This window comes from Hirundo rustica, chromosome 4 (assembly GCF_015227805.2).
Source record: "Hirundo rustica isolate bHirRus1 chromosome 4, bHirRus1.pri.v3, whole genome shotgun sequence".
In the NCBI taxonomy this organism is placed as follows: Eukaryota; Metazoa; Chordata; class Aves; order Passeriformes; family Hirundinidae; genus Hirundo; species Hirundo rustica.
This window is the reverse complement of record NC_053453.1, coordinates 58,132,702-58,157,900: the sequence shown is the minus strand read 5'-3', so window position 1 is coordinate 58,157,900 and position 25,199 is coordinate 58,132,702. Positions and strand designations below refer to the sequence as shown.

General features: G+C 42.1%; 2 protein-coding genes across 13 annotated transcripts in view; one reads left to right on the top strand and one right to left on the bottom strand.

The window, feature by feature from the left end:
* The window catches only part of TBXAS1 (thromboxane A synthase 1), a 239,857-nt gene extending 236,835 nt beyond the window's left edge, over positions 1 to 3,022 (top strand). For all 12 annotated transcript variants that reach the window (XM_040062920.1, XM_040062919.2, XM_058420378.1 and 9 more), the window contains 2 exons: positions 731 to 893; positions 1,493 to 3,022. In XM_040062920.1, coding sequence (XP_039918854.1) covers positions 731 to 893; positions 1,493 to 1,567 — 238 coding nt within the window. In that variant the 3' untranslated portion in view covers positions 1,568 to 3,022. The remainder of the gene's footprint in view (positions 1 to 730; positions 894 to 1,492) is intronic.
* A 4,444-nt stretch (positions 3,023 to 7,466) lies between these two features.
* LOC120752072 (protein mono-ADP-ribosyltransferase PARP12-like) lies at positions 7,467 to 23,974 on the bottom strand. Its single transcript, XM_040062729.2, has 12 exons — positions 23,661 to 23,974; positions 22,731 to 22,866; positions 20,739 to 21,033; positions 19,699 to 19,797; positions 15,954 to 16,077; positions 15,001 to 15,196; positions 14,270 to 14,390; positions 12,865 to 12,961; positions 11,912 to 11,990; positions 11,530 to 11,660; positions 10,750 to 10,901; positions 7,467 to 9,823 (listed from the first exon to the last, which is right to left on the bottom strand). Exons 1-12 carry the CDS (start codon positions 23,972 to 23,974, stop codon positions 9,555 to 9,557), a joined length of 2,013 nt encoding a protein of 670 aa, XP_039918663.1. The 3' UTR covers positions 7,467 to 9,554.
* Positions 23,975 to 25,199: the final 1,225 nt, after the last annotated feature.

Sequence of the window (25,199 nt, the reverse complement as noted above, 5' to 3'; positions counted from 1 at the left end):
GGGAATGTTAGCAAGAATTATAAAATAAGAGCAAAACAAAAAATAAAATAAAATAATTCAGCTACAGCCTTCTCCCCCTCGTCCTCCCCTCCCCTCCCCGCCCTCCCCAGTATTTCATTTTTACATAGGAGTAAAACAAGGGAGACTTTACATTTACTAGAATGATATATGGGGGTGATCAAGGCAAGAATTGTCTGGACCTGTTTGCAGGGATATGCAACAGTGCATAGTACATGAGTTAATGGTCCTTCAATCTCAAATTAGGGGCATCTACAGTACTTTTTGGAGTAGTGGCTCAATCTTATTTAGGTTATCTGAGCATGATGATGGAATTAGTGGAAATACACAGTATTTTTTTTTTTTCCAAAGCTCCAAAAAATAGCCTGTATGACCTCTCATGTCTTTCTACCCTGCATGAGTTCTCTGGAGCTTAGCAGCCTAAAGTTCTTGAAAATTGAATCCAAAGAGATGAGAGATTTTCATTAAAGACAGATTGGAAGCAAAAGGACATGTTTTCATGTCCTCTCTTGAAATCACCAGATGACAAATGCTGATGGCCATAAGTCAATTATACTTTTACTTAGGATGTCAGGACATAATCTATCAACAGTCTCCTTGACCTGTCCATTAAGATCAGTTAAAATAACCAGATTTTGATATTTAAATGAAAAACATGGAATCAAGAGCAAAAAGCATTTCTTGAACTGGTTTCCATCTCTGCACCTTTTAGGTTTACAGAGGAGGCCAAGAAGGAAAGACATCCCTTTGCATACCTGCCCTTTGGGGCAGGACCCCGTGGCTGCATTGGCATGAAAATGGGTTTGTTGGAGACAAAAATGACTCTGCTGAGGATTTTGCAGAAGTTTAAATTCAAGACCTGCCCAGAGACTGAGGTTTGTACATCCAAAAGCTTAAAGTTCGCACTTTTTAATTTGAGAGAGTTGAGTGTGTCTTAGGCAGGACAACTGATTTGCCTTTGTGACTTTTCTTCATTTGAGAAAACTGCTAGAGACACTTCCATAATAAGGAGAGGTGAGGCACATGTTTTAAGCAAAATGTGATTTCAGATATGTAATTTTTCCAACAAAAGAACTGTTACACTGCCCTGCCTTAGGGGAGAGCAGTATGGCAAAACCATACACAAAATATCATAATTCATAGAGGGTGAAAATGTGTGTACATATTTCACAGGATCTCAGCACTTTAGTATATGCCTGTTGCAATGGACATTGCACCCAGCCCTAGAGTTTACAGAGTTAATTTCTTTCCATTCACATCTATAGCATTCCTGGGTAACCACTGTCTCAGCCTCTGGCTGTAAATTCTATTTAATATTATACCACCAGAACTGATTGTAAAACAAGTATTTTACAGCTTCCACAGTAATCCTGGTATGGACTGGTCCTCCAGCAAAAATGTCTGTCTGTATGTGGGAGTGTCATACATGCATAAACACATACAACTGCACATAAGATGATCTTTTCTCTTTCAGATTCCTTTGCAGCTCAAATCAAAAGCCACACTTGGACCAAAAAATGGAGTCTACCTTATGCTGGAATCTCGCTAAAAGGAAATGTACATCCTGAAGCTTTCTGGGATGAAACCCTTTGTTAGTGACTCACTGGGTATAATTATTTTTCTAAACTCCAAGGACAGGTAGGAGCCTAAGTCCCACTGATGGTCAGTATGTGCTTCCTCACTGCCCTCCTATGGGACAGCCTCCTGTCACTTTTTAAAATGGGCTCCACAGTCTTTTTTGGAGGTTTTCAAATTGCTGTGAATAGTATCTGTAAAGAAGCAATCCATTTTTATTTGCTTTTCTACATCACACTTCTTTTCACTTATCTGTGAGAATGTTTTCCTCATGCTAAATTTCCACAATTTACAATAGATTTTGATTTCAATTAATTGTATGACACGTCTTTCTCATGCCCTTCTGAGTCCCTAGACAAAGCCCCAAAGTTACAGCAGAAGACCTGGGACAGAGTACATTGGATTTTTTAATGAACTCCACTAACAATCAAAGCTGAGACTCCATTACAGTGCTTAATCTCTACCTGTGTCTGCAGAGCTGGAAAAGTTGCACCTCCCTCATGCTTTGAAGTGATTTTAAATACACTTAGATTAACAATTTGCACTTGGCACATTCCATCAACATGACAGAAGAAGAATAAAGAGTTCCTGGCTTACCAGTAAAGTTCCAGCAGCTAGGACCAAAGAAATGAGGTGACAGCCATTCTGCTGGCTGCCAAACTGCTGTTGGAAAGGTGGAGACAAAGAAGATATGAATTTAAAGCAAGCAGGGGGACTGGAGGAAATTTAAAGGTAATCAGAAAGTGTTGCTACCACGTCTGCTTCATGGGGATGCCTTTCCTTTCCAAGCATTGAAGCTGGTACCATCCCTGTCTAGCTTCTTGAGTCAAAGACATTAGGAGCATGCATGCACTAGAGTCAGTGGCAAAGGAGTGGGATCCAGGATCATCATACCCAGCAGCTCCCTTGATTTCTTCTGTGACACTGGAGCAAGTCATGTCCCAAGTGCCTCACCCGCCCCGCCCCCCACCTTGCTCCCAGGAAGGAACTTGTCTGATTGCCAGCTGCAGCAGCCCCATGGATCTGTTCAAGCTGTGTGACTGTGCACACGCATCTTCCCAGCCAAAACAGCCATAGCTTCCACTCCTCACATTCCCTCTGTCCTCCTCCTCTGCAAAGCCTTCACCTGCCACACAGCTGGTGTTGCACAAGAAGCTGGCTGGGAGGGGACACAGCTGGGCCAGCTGACCCCCACGGAACACAGGGACATTCCATACCCTATGGCACCATGCTCAGCACGTAAAACTATGGGAAGAAGAAGGGGGACAATATTCAAAGTGATGGCACTTGCTTTGCAAGTCACTGTTATGCCCACTGAAGCTCTGCTCCCTGGGGTGGTGGAACACCTGCCTGTACATGGGAAATAGTGAATGAATTCCTTGTTTTGTGTATGGCTTTTGCTTTACCTATTAAACTGTCTTTATCTCAATCCATGAGTTTTCTCATTCTTAAAATTCTCTCCCTTATCCCCCTATGGGAGCATGAATGAGCAGCTCTGAGGGGTTGAGCTACTGGCTGGGGTTAAAGCACAGCAACAGAACTGTGAGAAGAGATTGGTGCAATCCCAAGACCCTTTTTAAAAAAATCATTTATTCTTACATTTTTTCTTTAAAAATTTTGCATATAACAAAAATTCTGGCGGCACTATAAAAATCAGGACTCACCTTTGGTTCTTTGCAAGTCTTGACCTTCTGGCTGCTTGGCACAGTCTGCTTGAGGGTTCCTTAGCTGCAGCATCTCTCTTGGTGGTGTGCACAGAGAAGTGTTACAGCAGCAGGAGAAAGAGACTGACTGCTCAGCTTCACTGCAAAGATGGAGCCATCTGCTCACTGATGCCTGGCTAGGTCCCTGAGCTTCTCTCCAGCAAGCATCTTTTGCTGCCTTCTTCCCACATGCTGCCTGAACACTGATCAAATTACTGGATCTTGTTCCTCAAAGATCGTCTCTTCCTCTTTCATGTATTTTTTTTTTTTTTTTAATAGATCTGTATAGGCAACAGTGGTGAATTTCTGACTGGGGAAGTCTTGGAATTGTTCCTTTTTCCATGGAGCATTTCTGGCGTGCTAAACAGAAGCGCCCTGTTGCAGACACATTGATTATATGAATTGCTGATGGAGTGATTGTTATTTATTTGAAAAGCCACATGCTGTATTTACCTTAGTTTCTACACATTATGCATAATTTTTCCCCTCCTAAAAATAGTGGGCTGTAGGCTGATTTATTGTGTAGCTTACATACACATTTGGCAAAAGCTGGATGGGCCTTGCCTAAAAACTTCTCACCTACCTGAATGAGCAGGAAGTTTATTCCATCTGAAGTCATCTGTCAAAGGCTTGTTTGTGTTCCTTACATGAATTAGAAAGTTGTCATGTACTTCATTTTTGACAAAATAAGCCAAGCCTAAGTCAAGGTTGTCCCTTTTTTACCCATGATTTTGTATAAACTCTTCTTCCCAGTCTCTGCCTCTGCAACTTGGGTGGTATTGGCTCGAGCACTCAGCAGTGAAGACTGAGGCAGAAGTCATGGAGTACCTCAGTCTTCTTCATGTTCTGGGTAAACAGTTTCCTACTGGAGAGGGCCCACATTTCCCCTAGTCTCCCTTTTATTACCCACATACCAGTAGAAACTTTCTTTGTTGCCCTTGACATCCCTAACCAGTTTTATTTCTATCAGGGCTTGCTTTAGTTCTCCTAACCTGATCCCTGACTGCTTAGACAATTTCTCTGTATTCCTTCCAGGCCACCTGTCCTTGCTACCAGCTTCTGACCTTCTGTAGATTTCTGTTTTGTTTGCTCCTTATTCATCCATGAAGGTCTCCTGCTATTTTTGCCTCACTTCCTCTTTGTTGGGATACATGACTCCTGATCTCTGAGAACGTGATCTTTGAATTTTAACAAGCTTTCTTGGGCACCCCTCCTTCCCTTTCATCCTGACCTGTAAGGTCTCAGTCAGCTCCTCATCCATCCCCAGGTGTACACCTGGTCATTGACAGAGGGTGACACCCCCTTCTCATCTCCTCTGTCCTTCCTCAAAAGCCTGTATATTTCCATTCCAGCACTTCAGTCACAGAAGCCATCCCACCATGTCTGTGTGAGGCCAGTGAGATCACAGAGCTGCAGGAGTGCATGTTTCTAATCCCATTTTTTGTTCTGCATGCTGCATATACTTGCAGAGAGGTATTCAAGTTGGGCTGGAGTGGCTGGAATGCCTTTGTACTGCTCTTCAGGTGCTCTCCTGCTGATTTATGAACCCTCTCCAGGCTCCATGCACCTCTTGCCAGCACTGGTATAAAACTGGGATCCATTGAGGTGCCCGTCTACCAGCATCATTTCAAATACTGATGCCACTGAAACAAAAACAGTCCTGAAGTGGCTGCAGGTGTGCATCACATTTTACAGGCTTGGAAAATGAACAAGAGTCTTTCCCATCTGCATCCACATTGAACATGGACAGTATGTGTTCAAGTAAACTCAGCTGAGTCTGTGCTAAGAGTTAAGAGTCTTTCAACTGTTCTGCAGGCTTCTGATTAGGAAATGTTATGTGTTTTCACCTGCCAGTTTGTAGCACTGTGGAACAGAGAAATTATTTTTGCATTTGAAGTCAGATTTCTGGAAATGCATCAACCCTTGTTCTATATGCAGGCTGAGACAGACAGCTAGAGAAGACAGGAAAAAGGCTGCCAAGTTTCCAGTAATGCAGGAAGAGCCCCAAGCCATATTGTTCCTTCTCATTAATGGCTGGTGATACAGTCACCAGACGCTGCAGACATTGTACCAGGACACTCAGTGGCACTGGACCTCACCCTGGCTGTGTGAGCTCAGCAACACACCTACCGAGTGAGCTGTGGCAGGGATCAGTGAGCCTCTGGAAGCACACATTTCCAGAAAAACAAGGCATTAGATTGCCAGCAGCTGTTCAAAATAGAAACTGGTAATACCACTGCAATCACGGTGTGTTTGTGCACCTATATAACACGGTCCCAAACCGATCTTGAGCAAAACTGGTTTTAGAATTAGTTAAGAAAGAAAAAAAAAAAAATCTCAAAAAAAAACAAAGCAGAAGAAAAAGATACCAAAACCCCCCTCCAAAACAAAAGCACAACAGTAACAACACCCCCCATCCTCTCCCCCTCCCCCCCAGCATTCTGTTTATAGTTGCAATAGCAAAACGTAGCTTTATATCCTTAAGTAATGGTAACTATTTAGCATTCTGGTACAACATGCTTCAGCCAGCAGTAGTTGGGTCTAGGGAGGAACAAGGAAGCTGGTTTAAAATAATTCCTTTCCTCAGTAACGGCAAATGTGTTGTCTTGCATTGCTGAGCTATGAGTTTGTTTAAAATCGGGTACGTCTGTATTACAAAAAGGTTTTAGTCATTCTCTGACAGCTGATATGAAGCAAAGGCTGCTTGGTAAAGGAAAGCTTCTATTAAATATGTCTTCTGGTCTTTGTAATGATGACAGAAAGCTGTCAGTATAAAATGGTATTTTTAATGAGGCTGCTGATAGAAAAAAAGCTTTACAGTTTTGTACTTTAAAAATAGTATTCCTAGAAAAATAGAGTTGGGTAGCAGAAATTATTATGCTTCATGGATTGCAAATTGGAACTTTCTATTCTTACCTGGCATTAAACTGCAGAATTTGCCCTCTGTGTGAGATACTTCAGGGAATTATCACCTTCTCATTTCCCTTTGTAAAACATTCTGGACATAGCTTCACCTGATACCAGACTCTTCCATGTGTTTACAGAAGAAAGCATCATAAAAGAATTTAAAGCTGATTTATAAACCGTCTGTCACTGCTTGGTTTATATTGGCCCCTCATTTTCTCCTGACCTTGAAAAATCTCATGTTGCTAAGATGTTTTTCTCACCACACTGCTGCAGGGAGCTGTGGCTACTTTCAATGAGGGAGTATCCCTCAATTGCTAGGTCTTCTGCATGTAGAGATAAGTTTGTCATGGGCATGAAGCAAGAAGTGCAATGGAGCTTTGAAAGCCATGAAGTCTATCCCTTGGAAAAACAGGGAAGCACCAGTAATGCTGCCCGTGTAACAGCCATCCCACCTGGATCTTCTGCTGGACGTACTCCAAGTTAAGCAGCATTTCTGCAATTCCCACTTGCCCTTTGGCCCTAAGACAGCTCTGAGCACTGGTTCCTAGAAGCAAAGCTCCTTCTCCAGGCCCAGCATAACTGAGCACACCACCGTAGCTGGTATGTGCCATCCACACAAGTTCCTCTCACCCACCAGCCCCTACTTTGCCAGGCTGCAAGTATCCAAACCAGATACTGCCACTCCTTTGCTGCCACCACTTAGCATTTTGACAACCACATCTCATAAAATCCAGTCAGAACATCATGACAAACCTGGCTCGGGGTAAGCCTCACGAAAGGGCGCAGCGCATTGCCTTGGGCTGGCTGCCAGCCCCCTCCCCAGCACAGCAGGTGGAGGACCAGGGTTCATAAACCCCCATGCTCTGCACTCCACTGCTGGCACGGCAAAGCTGGTCGGCTTCTGCTGGCTCTGCCGTCTGTCTTGCCAGGATGGACCCGTTACCGAAAAAGGAAACAACCTTCACAGCTTATCTTTCTCCTCACACAGCGTGGGAGTGAGTGACAGATTACTGCACTCTTCCTGCTCAGTTGCTTGTCTTAAGTAGCCAAGAGATCCTCCTCACCCAGAAGACGTTCAATATTACTTTTTGCCTAAAGTTTGGGTTTAAAGCAAACATCTCTTTAATCTGTTCATTTCCAAATGCAACACAAACAGCTGTAGAGGGACTCCTATGGCTTAACAGCAGCCTCTGAACTCACAAGTGTATGGAAACACTGTAACATCAGCAATGAAAGAGATAAAACCATCAGAAGGATTTTACTGGTTTGAGTACCTGTTTATTTACTATACACAAAAAAGTTACCCCTGCAGTTTCAAAAGCGGAAAACATGGCAACTTTTCTTTTTCTGTGATAATGGAGAAATAACATATGACAAAGTACTACAACCAGGCATTTTATAAGCTGTTTTACTTACACCCATACACACATCCTCTCCAAGAATCAAGTTAGAGGTTTTAAAAAATACAATAAAAAATGTCAATAAAAATATTTCAACTTTTTTGCCTGAAAAAGAATGTTTGTTTCAATTTTCTGGCAGAAGATTAACATGACTTTAGCTGTCCTAGTTCTTACCTGAAATTCTGGTTATGTTCAGAGGAAGAAATGCATATGACCAGTATTCTCATTTGCCATTAACATGTAGATGAACATGGGTTTTGTTTTGCAGAAAAACCTTATTCTGAACAGATAGGAAAGCTTTCCTCCATAACTGTTATCCTCAACAAATGTACTATTTTCTGACAAGCTCATTTGCTGACATGAGATTTATCATTTATTTTCTATTACAAATCTTTCAAAAGAAAAATAGTCAATTTACCTTTCCCTATCCTGTGTTTCACTGGGATTAAACACGAATAGGAGTTATTTTCCTTTAGGTATAACAATTCTGGATCTGCAGTTCCCATAAAAAGGAGTCTGCTCAGTCTTACTCCACTTAATCATGGCCAAGCTCCTGGCTCACAGTGCTGAAGTAATAAAAAGTTACCCAGTTAACACCTGTCAAACATCATCCAGATGAATTTAAAAGATGTATAAAGGATACAGCTAAAGATGAGCTTTTTTAGGTCATATAGAAAGTATTTCTTAAGGCTTCTGCAGTACAGTATAGCTAACTTATAGCTACTTTAGCACATTAATCCTATGATAAAGTATCTACTTATGCATCAGCAACTTTAATCTTAAAAAAATATTTGATAGCTCAATTTTTTTGATTTTGCACACACGTAACCTGACTGCTCAACACTATTATCTTCTTTCGATGGGAATAATTAAATATTCAACCTAATCTTCACATTTTAAAGGTTTCAGCTCTGTGGCTGAAGACCACTTCCTAGGTAATCACATTTTTCCTGAAAAAAGTCCAACGATAACTTGTTTACACAGGAAATATCTGAATCTCCTGCACCCAAAGAGGCAGATCACCTAATGAAGGAAAGTCACTCACCACCCTTCCCAACAGCTGTAAGGGAACCGTAAAGTTATCCACAGAAACAAGGTACTGATAACCAAGCAGGACAAGCAGTATATTTCCCTCTTAAGTACTGTATTAAATAACAGTGTGAGTTGCCCCCTCTGCTTCCTCCACAGCGCCTGCTAGCACTCTTTTGTATGTAGGCACAGTGAAAGTCATGAAAAACTTGTGTTCTCAGACATAAAATACAGTATTTGTTTTATACAGTAAATCAACCGAGTCACACAGCACCAAGTAACCCCTGTTATGCTTGTTTCTTTGGTACTTGTTTTAAATGAGAAATTCAACAAGTGAAAATGTCTTCTTTTTCAACAAGCAAGTTTAATTTTTGAGGTTTTGTTGGTGCAGATTAAGTAAGGACAAAAGAGCGTTGCTAAGAATTTATGCAATGAGTTGAGCACAGATTGTAGAAGCACATTTGCCAACACCTGAATGTATACTGTTACAGGAGACAGATTACTAAAAAACTGTGTTTTATCCAGTTTTGAGTTAAAAGATAAACAGGTAGAGATAGCGCCTCTGACCAATGAGCATGTGTAAAACTATATCCTGAAACAATAACTAAAAATTGTTTAAACTTGGCAGTCACGGCCAATCCTCATGCTACAACCATCAGCAATTTCTTCTAATAAATTTATGAAAGGCTCTCATAATGTAGGGCAATGTGAAAGCTGCTAAAAATAGGATACAGAAACAGAATTTTAGTAATTCTAAAACATCCTCTATGTTTTTTTATACCCTGTTTTCTATTGTACAGAAAAGAGAGAAAAAAAAAAGTATCTGATCACATAGCTTCTTCAAAATCAATTTTTCTCTCTTAAACCAAAACTAAAAAAAACCGTTTAAACCAGTTAAACATAAGGATGACAGGTTTTGCTGCTATAGAAGTCTTGACAATGCCTGGTATTCTATGAGATACTCTGGATAAACCTGCTGCTTCTCAAAGATGACAAAGATAGAAGGGTTTGAAGAGTTATTCACACAACTGTCATAGAAGTTTTGGCTGTCCTTCATGGGAGGCCGAACATAATCTGAACTACCAAGAGTGAACTCCCCCACCAGCACTCGTGCCAGAAACATGGTCTTGGTGTGTGAGTCTGCCCCACAGTAGTTGTCAGAGTAAGATGCATCCCTTGCAAAATAGCTTCCTGCAGAAGAGACACCAAGACAGATTTGATAAGACACCAAAACTGCAGGAACAAGATACTGTGTGAAAATGAATTAATAAACAAATTCATTAAGCAATTCATTAACAGCTGTTCCAAAGTTTTCACTTGTCCCCTATGTCCCCCTTAGTGGAAATGACCACCACGCACTTTTGAGTTTTCACAGCACGCGTATTAAAAAGCAACGTTTAAATTGTTATCATAATCCTCTAAAGGATTTCCTCCTGACCCTAGATGTCCACCTTCCCCAATATTACTACATTTCCTCTCCTGGCAGAGACTAGTAACATTCATCAGCACAGCTGGACTTGATGATCCTTGTAGGTCCCTTTCAGCTCAAAATACACTACGGTTCTTTAACATTTCTGAGAGTTACAAAGTATTCAAACAGAAAGGTGTGTAGTCAGCCAGTCAGCCTGTCTCAGCTATCCACTCCGTGTGCTGGTAATTTCCTGTACACAGCACAATGCAAAAGGATATCATTTGCTAAGAAGGCAAAAAAAGGATGTAAGCAGAATGGCATTTAGATTCCTGGTAAAGAAAAAAAAAAAAAAAAAAGAAAAAAGAAAAAAAAGACAAGAAAAGCAGCCAGACTGCTTTCCCTGCTTTCCTATAGGAACTGGGAGAAACTGTAACAGCAGTAAGCCTGGAGTCTAGCAGAAACCATCCCTACAACTGACCTCTCCTAAGTCTGTCTTTTCTTGCAAGGACTTAGGAGAGCCGAGGCCAAGGCCTTCCAGAGTGCCTCAGCTCCAAATGACCCCTGTGAAACTCAGCTCTGTTGCCCACATCACAAGAGAGAGAAGCCCAGGACTGGCCAAGTACCACCTGGTAAACTTTACCCCTCTGCAGTGAGCACTGAGAATTTTTTAGCAAGTTTAGGATTACTGAAAGAGCTGAAAAACAACCTTTGCCGTAGACTGTCCCATGAAGGCCGCAGATTCTCCAGTCAAAGTTTTGCTGACAGATGGCATCAATGTCTTTTTTACTGGTCCCATGAAATAAAAATCGCTCATCTGCAGCTTTCCCACCATTGCTCTTCTGCATCAGGTCCTTCTGCCTGCAAGGAGAAGCAGAATCTTTGGTTCCACAGTGGCTGTCCCAACACGCTCCAGCCACTCAGAAACAATTTTACACAGAGTATATTCTAAAAATCTTTACAGTAAGGCCTAATTTGAGCACACAAACATGCTTTCATTATACATAAATGACTTCCTACAAATGTTTTCCTTTCATTCACTGACTTTGGAGAGGGAGGAATCTCAGCCTTATTTTTTTTCCCTGAATACAGGAGTTTATATCAAGGCTTGCCCTCCATGAGTTTTGCATTTAATTTTGAAGGCTGTTTCAGTTTTGATCAGCTACAAAACATTGTGCTAGATGTGACTCATTACCAGCTCCAAGGTTTTACTGGAAGGAAGCTGTCATGGACACAGGCCTGGCAGAAGTCAGGAGCAAGGATTCCTCCCACACAGCCCTGAATCTGACTGGTCTAAGCTCCGTGTCTCAACTGAGTTTTGGGTTTGTTGCCTCTTTATCTAAATGTTGATACTAGGTAGGAATTTCAGTGGGAGAGTGGAAGTAGAGGCATTTCAGGAATGTGTGTTTTATGTTAACATAGAACATACAGCTAACTGCAGAAACAACAAAAATCATGCATGCATACCAGAGCAGTGTTTTACACATACCATTGATACAGTTCCCAGAGGGATGGGTTCTGAACTCTACAAATCTTTTTAATAGCTGCTCTGGGCATTGTGCGCTGAAAGTCCACTTTGACTTTCTTGTATTCTTCAGAAGAACAGTCAAGCTCAATCAGCTGCAAGGAAAATTTTGACAAGTTACTTCTGCATGCTTTTGTGCAGCCACTCAAGCCCTCTTAATATCTGGGTCAAAATATATTTGCATGCATGAAACAGTATCTAAATACATAGCAGAAATGAGTACATGAATAAAAATGGAATTGAGAATTTCTGTTGCAGAAAACCAGAGGATCTTTACAGAAACACTCAACTTGTGAGGGAACAAACCTTACGTGACAAAACTGACAGAAGGAAAAAAGCTGCAAACCTTGAATCCCAGTTCAGGCAGGGCAGATTTGTCCCAGTGAGCTGGAATGCTCTTGAACCCTTCTGTATGTTTAACACCCCTGTAGATTATAAGATATTACACATAGACAATTAAATAAAACTTAACATGACATTTTATGTACATATTATACTAAACATTTTTGTCAAGCTTAGGAAGAATGCAGGCAACTGAACATATTCAACCATATTTCAAAACTGTCATATCTATTCAGCACATGAAAATATTTGTTCCAAATCATAGCGTCAAGACTTATGTCAGGAACCAAGATGCCAAACGAGAAAGAAAGAAATAAATATATACTCTGAACTAGACACATAAGGATTTCTCTTGCAGAGTTGAATGCATATATAAAAGCTCTGCCGGGGGAGGTAAATACAAATGTATCCAGTGTCACATCAGAATGACAGAAGGTAGCTACAGCCCTCTCCTGTACTTCCATCCTGATTTTAATTAGTGTGTTTAGCTGCCCTTTTCAGTGCTCCAAAAATTGATTGTTACATGCAACTCTATCTCCTTGCAGGCTCCCACCTTTTCCTCTACCTGTAACAACTATGGCTTTTCTTTCAGATTGGCTGCTCTCAAAAGGATTTTTCTGAACTTGCACTTAGCTTTCAAAATTACCCATCTCAGAAAAAGGTAGTACACGTAAACACACTGCTACATGTTGAATTATTTCCTATGTTTCCATACTTCCTGTGGCCAGGCCCAAATTTTCTTCACTGCAGAGGTTCCTGAGTCGATTGAAAACTGCTGGCCACGCTGCAACACTGCCCTGGCTAGATATGATTCTAAGAAAGGTATGTCCCTTTCCCTCTCCCTGTTTTTCACAATGGCCTTAACAGTTACTTCTTCACCCTACTTGCACTCATGGAACATTCAGCATTCACAAAGCACTAAAACCTATCACCTCAGAATGAGCAGTTGTGGTTTACCTGGCTCTTGTCTGTTCCACCTCTGCCCGAGACACGAATTTAGGTCTTCTGCAAATCTTCCTCTCCGTTCTGTAGCGAAGGTTTTTCTGCATCATGGCTGGGGGAAAAAAACCCCAACCAAACAAAATCCCATGAACAATCAAAGTTGTTTTAGAAAGCCTTCACACTGCAGCTACATTTGTCACTAAGTTGTTTTGTCAAAAACATTGACAAAAAGGCTCCCTCCTCCTCCTCATTTTGCAACAGAGGTACTTTTTTACTACATTTAGTTGAATATTTCAAACCCTGTAAACAGAACCCAACATCGATCACAGACCATTTATTTTTACTGACCACCAAGAGAAACAAGTCACAGTGACCTGAATTTTAGAGGCATTCCTTCTGGATCTTACAACCTCTGCAGCTACCATCACCACACTAACAATTAAGAGTCAGAAACAGCCTCATCTATGAGGCCTCATCTTCAGAGTGAGATACACAAGAAAACAAAGAAAAAAAAAAACTTCTAACTTCGAAGTTTTAACCTCTAAGCCTAGAAATTGAGTTCTGGAAGACATTTACATTTCATATATTTGCGTAAGTTACTAAAAAAGCCCAAACCTTAGAAACCAGATTGCTTCACTATGCAATTTTCACTTCTAAGTCAGACAAGTTTTCCCAGCTTTGCTTTTGATTGAATCACTAATGGCAGATAACAGACCCTTTCTAGATTTTTTTGCTTTGGGGTTTTTTTTGTTTAGCTTTTTTTCATGCAGAATGACACAGTAATGGAGAACTGAATCAAAAACAACCACACCAAACTGACAGTCCAGGCAGGCTGATTCTGACCAGTGTTCTACAAAATTTTTGAAAAGGATGCCAGGAAAGGCAATAGCTGAGAGAGGGCAGTGCCAACACAAGTAGATTATATTTCCTGAACTCTTGGGAAACACTTCTTCTTACTTTGTCAAGGTATTTTCTCAGCCTTTCCAGACAGGATGAAAAAAAAATATCTGCAAAAATCTTGCAAAGCTAAGGATTGTCTGGACCCTACACCTTGTCCGAGTGCTTGTTTTTCTGTAAACCAGTGATTAAAGTAGACCACAAGCTGGCTTGTCAAGTCTTTTGTCTTTTAGAAGCTCCTCACTATTTGTGTTTGTGCCAGCATCAGTGTCATACTTGGACTTTCTGGCAGACATTTTGAAACCTAGCACAGGAACTTCTCAAAAATAAAAGCTTTGCAGGAATAGAATGCCACTCTGCTTATGTGAACAGCTCTTATACTGAGAACTTTGGTAGAAGCTCTGTCTCTGTAAGAATTGCAATTCAAAGTCCAAGTTACTTTCTTCTATCTCCTGCAATAAGGTAGTTCAAAACCACCTGGGAGGGAGGGACAAAACAGAAAAACAAAGCAAATGCAACCTACACACAAAATTTATTTCATATTCATGTCTTCCAGCTTTGAAGGTCAGCTTTGGAGAACTTTCAGCCAAATAAACTTTCTCCAGGTCATCACTGGACACAGTAGCAGCTGCATGAAGATCATCCTGTCATGCCAAAAATAGAGAAGAAAAAAGTTTCTCCTGGTCTGTTATAGACAAGCAAGTTTAAAAACCAACAACTCTCATACGTGGGTGCAGGATATATCAGCATGAGAAATTCTTGATTTAGAGTGACCACCATGTAGCAACAACTAGAACCTAACTGTTTTATCCATGTTATTCTCATCCTAAATGCAAACACAGCACTGTGCCAGCTATCAGGGAGTGAATTAGCTCCACCCCAGCTGAAACCAGGACAGACCACACGTGCACCAACTAGACCAAGAAAAATGGCAGAACACTACTGGAACTTCAGAGAAGGAGGCTTTTCTCAAAAGCAATGGAAAGAAAGTATTATTACTGTGATCCTATCTGACACGACTCACTGAATAGTTACATGTTGATAATACTTGTGACTCACCAGTGATCAGTCCCCTACCTGAACCAATGAAAATCACAGGGAAAAGACCCCATTAGGCCTTTAATGTCCATCTTTATAGTATGAGTGAGAGGAAGAGGGTGACAAAAGAAGGGGAGGATATGAACACTATGCATTTTTCAGTGGTTCTGCACTTCTCACACAGAGTTAGGAGTCTCCCCATTTCTCCACACTTACTTGTTTTCCATACTCCTGCCAGATGCCATATTCATCTTTCCAGTACCAGATCCATTCTGTTGTAAGAATGAAGTGGGGGGGTTTGGTCACAGAGGAGGCAGTAGAAAGACGTCTGACTTTTTGCAACCCACAGCACATATCGTGAAAACTGATACAGAGTGGGAAAAAGACCCCTTCAGTAAAAGCACTATCAAATCTATTAAAAAAAGGAGAAAAGAAAAATCAGAACGGTTTGTGAAGCTTTACTCACAGATTCAGAAGCCCACAACAAATTTGCAAATTAGTCAATCTCACCCAAATGCAGAACTCAAAGATGCACTTTTCAGTACAAGGTGTGCTTTGCACTTTCACTCTGTATGCTAGCTCTGGTTTTTGTACATATTTTGCATTACAATATTATGTCTCACATTGGTTCTACTGGCAATAACCATAAACCACTCCTAAATTAGTGTGTTACATAAGATGAACAGAAACAGTGGAAAACAGGCACTGCCTTCTTGCGAACCAATTATATTCTAAAGAGAACCTTGACAAAACTTCAGAAGGGCTTCAAAGAGCCTGTAACATAAGAGGAACAGGTAATTTTCCAACATGGGATGTGGCATACTGGTATGAGCCCCTTTCAATACTCTCTTTGTGCTATATAACCAGTTCCAAACTCTGAAAGGTGTTTCCATATTTTTCACATGCTCTGCTCCCAAGAGTATCTCTCTCTCTCTCTCTCTCTCTCTCTCTCTCTCTCTCTCTCCAGGTATTCTGCCAGTTTCATGATATGGACTGTGGGAAAAGGGGGAAGGAGGGGCAAATTTCATGCAAAGTGAGGTCACTAGAAGAAAGCCAAATGAAACTACTTATGTAATGACTGCAATAAAATTGTAGCAATTTACAGCCAATAAGGATCTGATACAATACAGCAAACTCCAAACATTACAAATTTCTCTAAGAGTTTATACCTGACGTTTTTTGGGTCACAATATGCTGCTTCTATTTCTTCAAGATTCTCGAAGTCCTTCCAGGTATTACCCTCAGAGTACTGCCATCTATATGGCAAGTGAAAATGGGTTCTGATACACTTTTCTGTAAAAGTTTTAAAATAAAGAAGTAGGACATGCATTATTTTGACAGACTATGAGAGAACTCCAACATATCAGGGCTGTATATCCAGCTGGTAAAATCATCAAAAGGATGATAGCTTGGGAAAGTGTCCACCTATGGAACCATTACAAGCAGTAGTTCAGAATTTTTCAGCATAAGCAAGCAACACTTGAATTTCTGACCTTAGGTAGAAGTTCAATTTCTGTACGTACTAGACTCTCTTTGCACATTAAAATTGCACAGATCATTCTCAGTTTCAGAGACAAAAAAATGAATCAAGATCACAGGCTCATACAAAGCTATTATTTCATAAATAGGAAAAAAAGGTATTTATGATTAACCACTAAATCACAAAGTGGTATTACTGAGGAAAAATCCAAAGCACAGCGGTGCTTAGCTTCAAGATAGGAGAAGGGCTGTCACTGTTTAACCTCGGATGGTTACTAAGTACAACACTGCCACTTACTCCCATTTCTTTCAGTGAGATGGGAAGAAAAGGAAAAACCTAAATCTGTGGGTTGAAATCAGAACAGTTTAGTAACTGAAATAAAATGTAACATAGTAAGTGTAAGTATATATATATACACACACACACATACACACATATACATATATATTCTCATATATCTATAAGGAAGCTAAGAAAAAGTGAGAGAGGAATAAAGCCCAAGAAATACAAGTGATACACATTGTGATTGCTCACCACCCACTGACTGATGCCCAGCCCATTCCCAAGCAGCCATCAGCCCCTCCCAGCCAACTCCCACAGTTAATATGCTGAGCATGATGTTCTAATGGTATGGAACAACCCTTTGACAAGGTCAGCTGTCCCGGCCATGCTCCTTTCCCAGTTTCTTGTGCCCCTCCTCATTTGCAAAACACGGGCACCTAAAAAGTTCTTGACTTTGGGTAGGCACTACTTAGCAACTCAATATTATTCTCACACTAAATTCAAAACACAGCACTGCACTGGCTTCTAGGAAGAAAATTCACTCTGTCCCAGCTGAAAGCAGGGGTGTATCCACCACCTATTCCATACTATTTACTCCATGTCTGGGTCCCACACCTTCCAATACAACCAGTTAACAACTATCACCTCTCCTCTCTTTTGATAAATACACAGATATCACTCCTCTAGTCTCAAAGTCCTTTGCCCTTCAGTAGGCCAAAAGAGATCCAGGCCTCGCCAAGAAGAGCAATGGTAGCAGTGAGCCAGCTATCTCAAGTGTTACTAGGAGTTCAGAGAGTCAGTGTGCAGTCACTGCTCAAGGGGAGTGAAGGTGACATCACCGGTGCACATGCGCATAAACCCGAGGCCAATTTCTACAGCAGAACAAAAGGAAAGTTAACTACAGGGAAAGCCAAGGAGAAACTGCACCACACAGTTCATATGAGGAGGTATTCGGTACACAGGTCAAGAACATCAAGAAGAAAAATGATGACAAAAAATCAACAAGAAAACTGGCAGAACAGCCTTTTTCCTGGACACTTTGGAACATTTTGAAAAGGAGACAGCTAAGACAGATGAACAGAAGAGTACCAGAAGAAACAACAGAGAATGTAGAATTCAGAGTATCTTTTGTATCTTTCCTGTCTGGAAATGTGACTCCTATCATTCAGCAATCACTTAGGTAAACACAGGTGGAGTAGCCAATCTTCAGCACAGGCAGATTCCAAAGCAAAACAAACACATCCTTTGTTTGGTGTGCCAGGTCAAACACTTTCCTACAGCACTCAAGACAGAAGTGAGATTTAACTAAACATAAGCATAAAATCTGAAGTTTCCCCTTTCTGTGAAAGATGTCTACCACCTTCTCCTTATGAGAACAGAAAAAAGGCTCGACTTTTGGTAGCTTGGTTCAGCTACCAAGAGTAGTTGAACAAAAAACATGGCATTAGATCAAACGATATATTGTTAGTTTTGCTTGCTTGCTTTTGCAATGCAGATATGCCTGCAGATCAACCAAAAAAAAATTTTTGGGTTGCTTTAGCCAAGTCAGCAGGCTCAGACACCATATGTTTGACTAATTTGACCCCAGATAAACCCATTGCAACCTGTTTAGTCGGTGTGCCAGTGCCAGCCAAAGAGTGGCCAACACCTAACCATGACAATTATCGGCATGCAGTTGCCAACAAGACAAATCCCGTAACTGACTGGTATCGCTGGGCCCCTGATCTTCTTAATGCACCCTTTGAACCTCAAGAATTGGAAATTCCTGGTTCTTTGACAGTGGAATTTTGTGCTGAGTTTCAGTATCGGGAAGATCCACAATTAAATGTTACTCCCCGTCAACCTGTGTACAGAAACTCAAGTTTTTGGTGCAATTGTACCACCCCTGTGCCCCCTAAGGGTAAGACTGTTGATCTTGACGAATTACCACGGCAATTGCTGAAAGGATATTGGCTCATTTGTGCAAACAAAACTTATCAGGGCATTCCCCCAAAAATTAAAGGTGGCCCTTGCAACATTGGACAGCTCACTGTGATAGCATCCAGTGTTAAAAAGGCCATCAAGAAAAAAAACATAGAGGAAAAGCTCTACCCATTATTATGAAGAAAATTGTAACAGCAATTTTAAACCCTGGAGCCCGGCAAAACAAGTTACATCAGGTTTGTTTCTACCTCAACTTGCTTCAGCTGTACCACTGAAACAAATAGACTGAATGGGGTGTTGGTTGAGCAAAGAAATCAATGCTACTTCCATTGTAATTAGTGATATGACGACAGATGTTACTGCTGTTAGACATGCAGCCTTACAGAACAGAGCCACCAATGATTTTCTCTTACTGTCACATGGACATGGCTGTGAAGAATTTGAAGGATTCTGTTGTATGAATTTGTCTGACCACTCAGAATCCATCCACCAACAGCTTCAAACACTAATAGATTTGGCAAATCAAATTAAAACATGATGGATCATGGTTAGAGGATTTGTTTGAAGGATGGAACTTTGCACCTTGGCTAAAGGAACTTTGCAAAACAGGTTTGTATGTATTGATTGTTACAATAGCAATATTAGTGAAAGTGCCTTGTGTGCTTCACTGTGTGTAGCAAATGATAAATAAGACTGTCAAAGAAGTTTTCACAGCTCAAGAAAGAGGGGGAGATGTGAGAAATGGATTTGTAGAGGATTGTCAAAGCCTGACTGAAAGCTCACATAGTCTTGTACATCTGTATGCTAACTCTGAGATAAGGTGTGCAGACTTAGAAAGGCCATGGAATAGAGAAGGCATTGTTGAGAGAGAAATTGAACTGGAAACAAGTTTCAAACAATGGCCTTGCAAACAGACCAGATATTTTGGAGAATTAGAATTGTGAAAGATGCATTGTAGCAAGACATGTGGGGTAAAATCACAGGTGATTAGTGTTGGAAATAGTAGCAGCATTGTGTGGCAAAAGCTAATAGGCTGAAAAACACTTATAAGGTATTGTAACAAAGAAATAGTTTGGCTTCTGATAGAATGGCGTTAAGTTTTACATCCCTTGTGTCTCACCCTTCTACAAGATTGATAATGGAATGAAATCTTTAAAAATGTCTCTCAGTCGTCCCGTCTCTGTAGAGCTGGATTTTTCCAACATGTACTGATACTTGAAACAACCTACCTTTAAAACCACAACTTCTGTAGAGATGATATAAACATATCTGTTCTGATTCATCGTCCTTTGTAGCTGAGGAATCCCGTCCAGCACTGGGTTTTCTGTCTAGAGGGGGTAATTACAACTATTAATACACTTTGTATCAACAACACTTCTCAAAAGTGCTCCTATCCCTAGGGAAGATGCCCAAAAGCAATGTTTGTAGCTACCTAACTACACTCAGCTCCAGAAAGACACTGAAGCCTTTGATAAACTTGTACAATCAAAAGTTCCCTCCTTGTATCCATCCTTTCTGAGCTTGATTTCTTTGCAAATGCTGGATTTCTCAGATACAGTTTTTAGCTATCACCACAAAACAAGAATAGAATTCAATGCCTTTATGCTTCCAGATGGACATTCCACACAGCTGATCACACTGGCAGCTATAAAATACAAAGTTTCAAAATCTGATACTTCTGTAAATTAAAGTACTTCAAGGAAAGGAAGAAGGAACTGCAAGCAGAACAGTGGATATGAGCATACACACCTGAATTCTCCATTCCTTTATCCCTTTTTTTTCCCTGCTAAACTATACTTAACTTACAATTGTAAAGGACTTCCAAAGAAAAGTGCAAACAAAATATTACACTTCTAGGAAGCAGGCAGAATAGTGCTGTTTGTGAATTCTTGTGCTAGACAATTGCTACATTAAAGAAAAACAATTAAATGGTTTATAATCAGACAACCACCATTCCTATTCTTAAACAGGTCTCTACCTTGACATATTTTACCTAAAAAACTCCAAAATTATAGAGCTCCCAACTTCCAGTTCCTGTCATGCTTTTTTAACCCCAAGTTCAAAATTTCATAAACACCAGTACTCTATTTGTCAGGAACCTCTCTTGACTTCACTTGTCAAGACAAAGATTTCTGTTAATGAGATAGGTACAAGGTCCCTCTTAAAAGACAAATCAAGATGCAAATTCAGTTTCCTTAATGACACCAGCAAAAATATTAAATTCACTACCGCGACTCTTCTGATGTAGTCAAAAGATGGTATTATTTACCTTTGCATGGAGAAGACTTGGCATCTTCTATGTCATACATGCTTCTGTTGCCATTTTTTATGTCATACATGTTTCTATAAGTGGAAGGTAGTTTCTCAATAATGTCTGAGCTCATTCCCTGTCTCTCCAGTTTCTCAAAACATTCTGGATTTAATAAGTCATGGGATCGTTTGCAGCTGCTGCCAAATCTGCACTGACCCCGCAAAAAGTACTGGCAAACATGAAGTTTGCTGCAGGATGTTTTAAAGGAACAAGATCCATGAAGTCCATCACCTTTGTTATAATGCAAGCAGACCTCGGGAAGGAGAAGAAAAAAGAATTTCAAGATCAAAGTACAATGCACTCATTTAGACTGTTTGAATTCATGATTTTTAGTTTTTACAGCTATGTGCATATGCACTTGCTTTTGAAAGAAACGTTTCTTCTTGTTTTTCAAATGATTATTTGATAGCTTTTCCTTTGCCCTGCTAATGTTTAGAAAGAACTTTCAACAGACAACATTCTCACAGACATTCTCAAGATGAGATTTAGTGCTAAGTCACAACTCTGATTTTCTAGTTTTGGAACAGCTTTGGAATTTTTTAACTCCAATTTGATGGTAAGAGGTACTGGATCTTCTTGGGATGGGATTAACTTTCTTCATAGCAGTAGTTATGTTTTGAGTTTGTGACCAAAACAGTGCTGATAACACATCCCTTTGGTCTGTATGGGTCACCTGTTCTGGTCATGCTCCCTCCCAGCTCCTTGTGCATCTCCTCACTGGCAGAGCATGGGAAGCTGAAAAGTCCTTGACTAAAGGTGAGCACTACTTGGCAACAGCCAAAACATGGTTAACAGGTTGCCAACGTTAATTTCATATTAAATCCAAAACACAGCCCCGTTCATGATACCAGTAAGAAAATTAACTCTATCTCAGCTGAAACCAGAACGGATAAACACCCCACAGCCTCTCACTCACTCCCTCCAAGGAATGAGGAAGAGAATCAGAAAAATAAAAAAAGTAAAACTCATAGGGTTGAGATAAACACATTTAATACAGTATAAAAGGAAGAGGAAATAATAATGATGATAAAAGAATAGCCAAAACAAGTGATGCACAACACAGCTGCTCACCATTCACTGACTAAAGCCCAGCCAGTCCCCACCAGTGTGCCCCCACCCCTGGGCCACCTCCCCTCAGTTTTACTGCTCAGAATTATGTCATATGGTATGAAATATCCTTTTGTCCAGTTTGAGTCAGCTGTCTTGGCTGCATTCACTCCCAGCTTCTTCTGCACTCCCAATATACAGGTTAGCAGGGCAGTATGAAAAGCTGAAAAGTCCTTGACTTAGAGCAAGCACTGCTCAGCAAAAACTAAAACATGAGTGTGTTATCAACATTGTTCTCATCCTGAATGCAAAACACAGCATTGTACCAGCTAGTAGAAAGAAAACTCACTCTATTCCAGCCAAAACCAGGAAATAGTCCAAACTGGCCAAAGGGATATTCCAGATATTCCAAGCCACACGTCATTCTCCAAAAAAAGAAAAAGAAAAAGAAAAAAGAAAAAAAAAGGACAGGGGACAGAGGGAAGGTGAAAGAAGGGGGAGATGTAAGGTAGCACTTGCTCAAAGACTTGTTTGGCATCAGTCTGCTTCGAAGTAGTGGAGCAGAAATGTTCTTTTGCAACAATTTTCTCCCTGCTTTTCCCCCACTTGCTACGCTGTCTTTATCTCCATTCATAGGTTTTGCGGTCACTTTAATTCTTCTTGTTAATGCCCACCTCTTCTGCTTGTGACAGGGGAGTGAGGAGTGGGTGAGAGACTGGTCAAGAGCTTATCTGCCAGCTAGGCTCAACCCACCAGAGGCGAGAACAGATGAAGCAGATTCATTTTTAGATTTGCATTAAGCTAACTAAATTGTCACCCAATATCTCCATCTCTGTCAAGCCTCTTCCACTTCATGATGCTCACTGAAACACAAGGCTAAGAAGCTGTCAGAGTAATACTCACCTCTGGTAAGAGGGAAGGGTCATTTTGAAGCAGAAGCTGGCAAAGTTCATCATGGTTTAAATTCTCAAGTCCATACTGCTTTAGAACACGGAGATTGTGGTCAGAGTGGAAGTTGTGAACAAACTTGCATCCCTTCCTAGAATTCAAGAAACCCAACAGCAAAATGACCGGCATTATTTTGCTACCCCATGAGCATTACACGGAACAGTTGAAAAAGCACACCAAATTAGCTAGTTTCAGAAAAATCCACATTGCTCCTCTAGAAAACCGTTACAGGATTTGCAAAGCAGATTACATAATTACTCTGAGGATAATTGCCACACTACTTCTGATTCACACTCTAGCCTTAGTGCACTCTGACAATATCGGCATTTTTGACGTGCAGCTCACAACTACCAAAGCTCCAGAGCATCGCTCTCTCAGCCGATGAGAACATGGCCCAGGGTCCCGCAGCACAGGGACGTGCGGGGACACTCAGCTTTAGCACATCGCCCAGGGTCCCGCAGCACAGGGACGTGCGGGGACACTCAGCTTTAGCACATCGCCCAGGGTCCCGCAGCACAGGGACGTGCGGGGACACTCAGCTTTAGCACATCGCCCAGGGTCCCGCAGCACAGGGACGTGCGGGGACACTCAGCTTTAGCACATCGCCCAGGGTCCCGCAGCACAGGGACGTGCGGGGACACAACCTTCCCCTGTCCACGGGAAGGGAAGCGCCAGGATGATGAGCGGGGGAGGAAGTGATACGACCCAAACCCGTGAAACCACCGCCTGCGTCCGCCTCTTTTTCAACATCACACACACAGATAAAATGAGACGAGCAATGAGCACTTCCGACGCGGAAAGGCCTTTACCGAGAGCTCCTTCCCCTGAAGGGGCACACCGTGCCCAAGGCCGAGCCCCCGCGACGGCGGCCGCCCCGCCCCTCACCTGGCCAGCTGGTTGCGGCAGAAGCCCTTCAGGTGGTACTTGCAGAGGTGCAGCCGCCCGCACTGCCCCGGGCAGCCCGCGCCGTGCTCCGGGCACAGCCGCACGGGGCTGGTGGCCACCACCACGGCCACCTCGGCCTCCGCCGCCGCCGCCTGGCCGGGCCGCCGCACCAGCGTGAAGCGCTGCGCGTCCCGCAGCACGGCCGCCAGCTGCTCGGCCGAGGGCCGGCTCGGCAGCCGCCGCCGCAGCTCGCCCTGCTCCAGGCAGCCGCCGCTGGCGCACAGCACCCGCAGAGCCTGGATAGCCAGCGCCATGGCCGGGAAGCCCCGCCCGAGAAAGCGACGGAAACGGAAACGAAAGTGAAAGCGCCCGGGAGGGAGCGGGGCCGCCTCGGTCCGGAGCCTTCGCTCTGCCCCCGCAGGGGAGTGGCTTGCTCGGGGTGACGCGGCGGGGAGCCAGGCGCAAGCAGCGGTACCGGGACGCGGGCCTTCGCCTCCCTCCTCTGCCTTTTTTGGATGTATTGACAGGTTTTAATCACATGTCACCGAAAAGGGATGGCAGCTGGGACGTCACACGTGTCCTGTAGGAAAAAGTGGGCGCAGGGATGATTGGAGCGTCAGCCAGATGAATGGAGCTTTCCTGCCTTAAGTTACAGGGAGAAGGCTGCTGTGTGAATTCTGCCGTCAAAAGCATCTCAGTTAACGCTTCTGTGCCGCTTTTCTGATGATGCATCGTGAAGACTGCTCTCACACTGCTTTCCTTTCAAGATCTAAATTAAAAGCTCAGTCATGGTCACACATCTGGACACATAATTGCCCTGCTTGTAGTGCCACCCGATACACGGTGCTACACCACTACTTCTGCCTGCACATGGCACCAGTGCGGCCAAGCAATGTCCTCATCCACTAGGAACTCACACACTCTTTAGAATGTTGCCCATCTTTTAATAAAGTGCCTTTGTCTGGGTCATTTTAACTCTCCTGGTTCTTCATCACAGTCAGAAGCACGCTTTAAATGGTGGCAGAACAATGATATAAAGTGCTGTCATTTCAGTCAGACTTGCCGTGGAAGCCATGGGGACTCTCACTGGTGGTGGTTCTCATTGAGCAAAAGTCCTGCCACCTTCCTTCTTTTGCCAGTCCTGTTCTGCTGTGCCTTTCCCCTTGTCTCCTCTTACTTCCTGCTTGCCCCATGAGATCAGGAAGGCAATGACAAAAAGTAGAATTTAGGTAAGCGCACTGAACGGAAAAAACAGCTCTACTCAGTCACTTACAGGTTCATAGAGGCCTGTCTGTAACTTGCCTGTGACAGGACATCAACAAATGTTTAGGAGACAACAGAGAGGCTGGAGTGTTAGTGTCCTTCATCCCTCCTTTACAGTGTCCATGGATTAGCTTTTCTGAAACAAAGGAAAAGCGCTATTTTAGGCATTTCCATTTGTTCTATGGAAGTAATTTTATAGATTGGACTGTCTTTGTCATCTTTTCTTCCTTAGGACAGTCCTTCCTTGAGGGGCAGACCTGCAGATGGTCACATTTT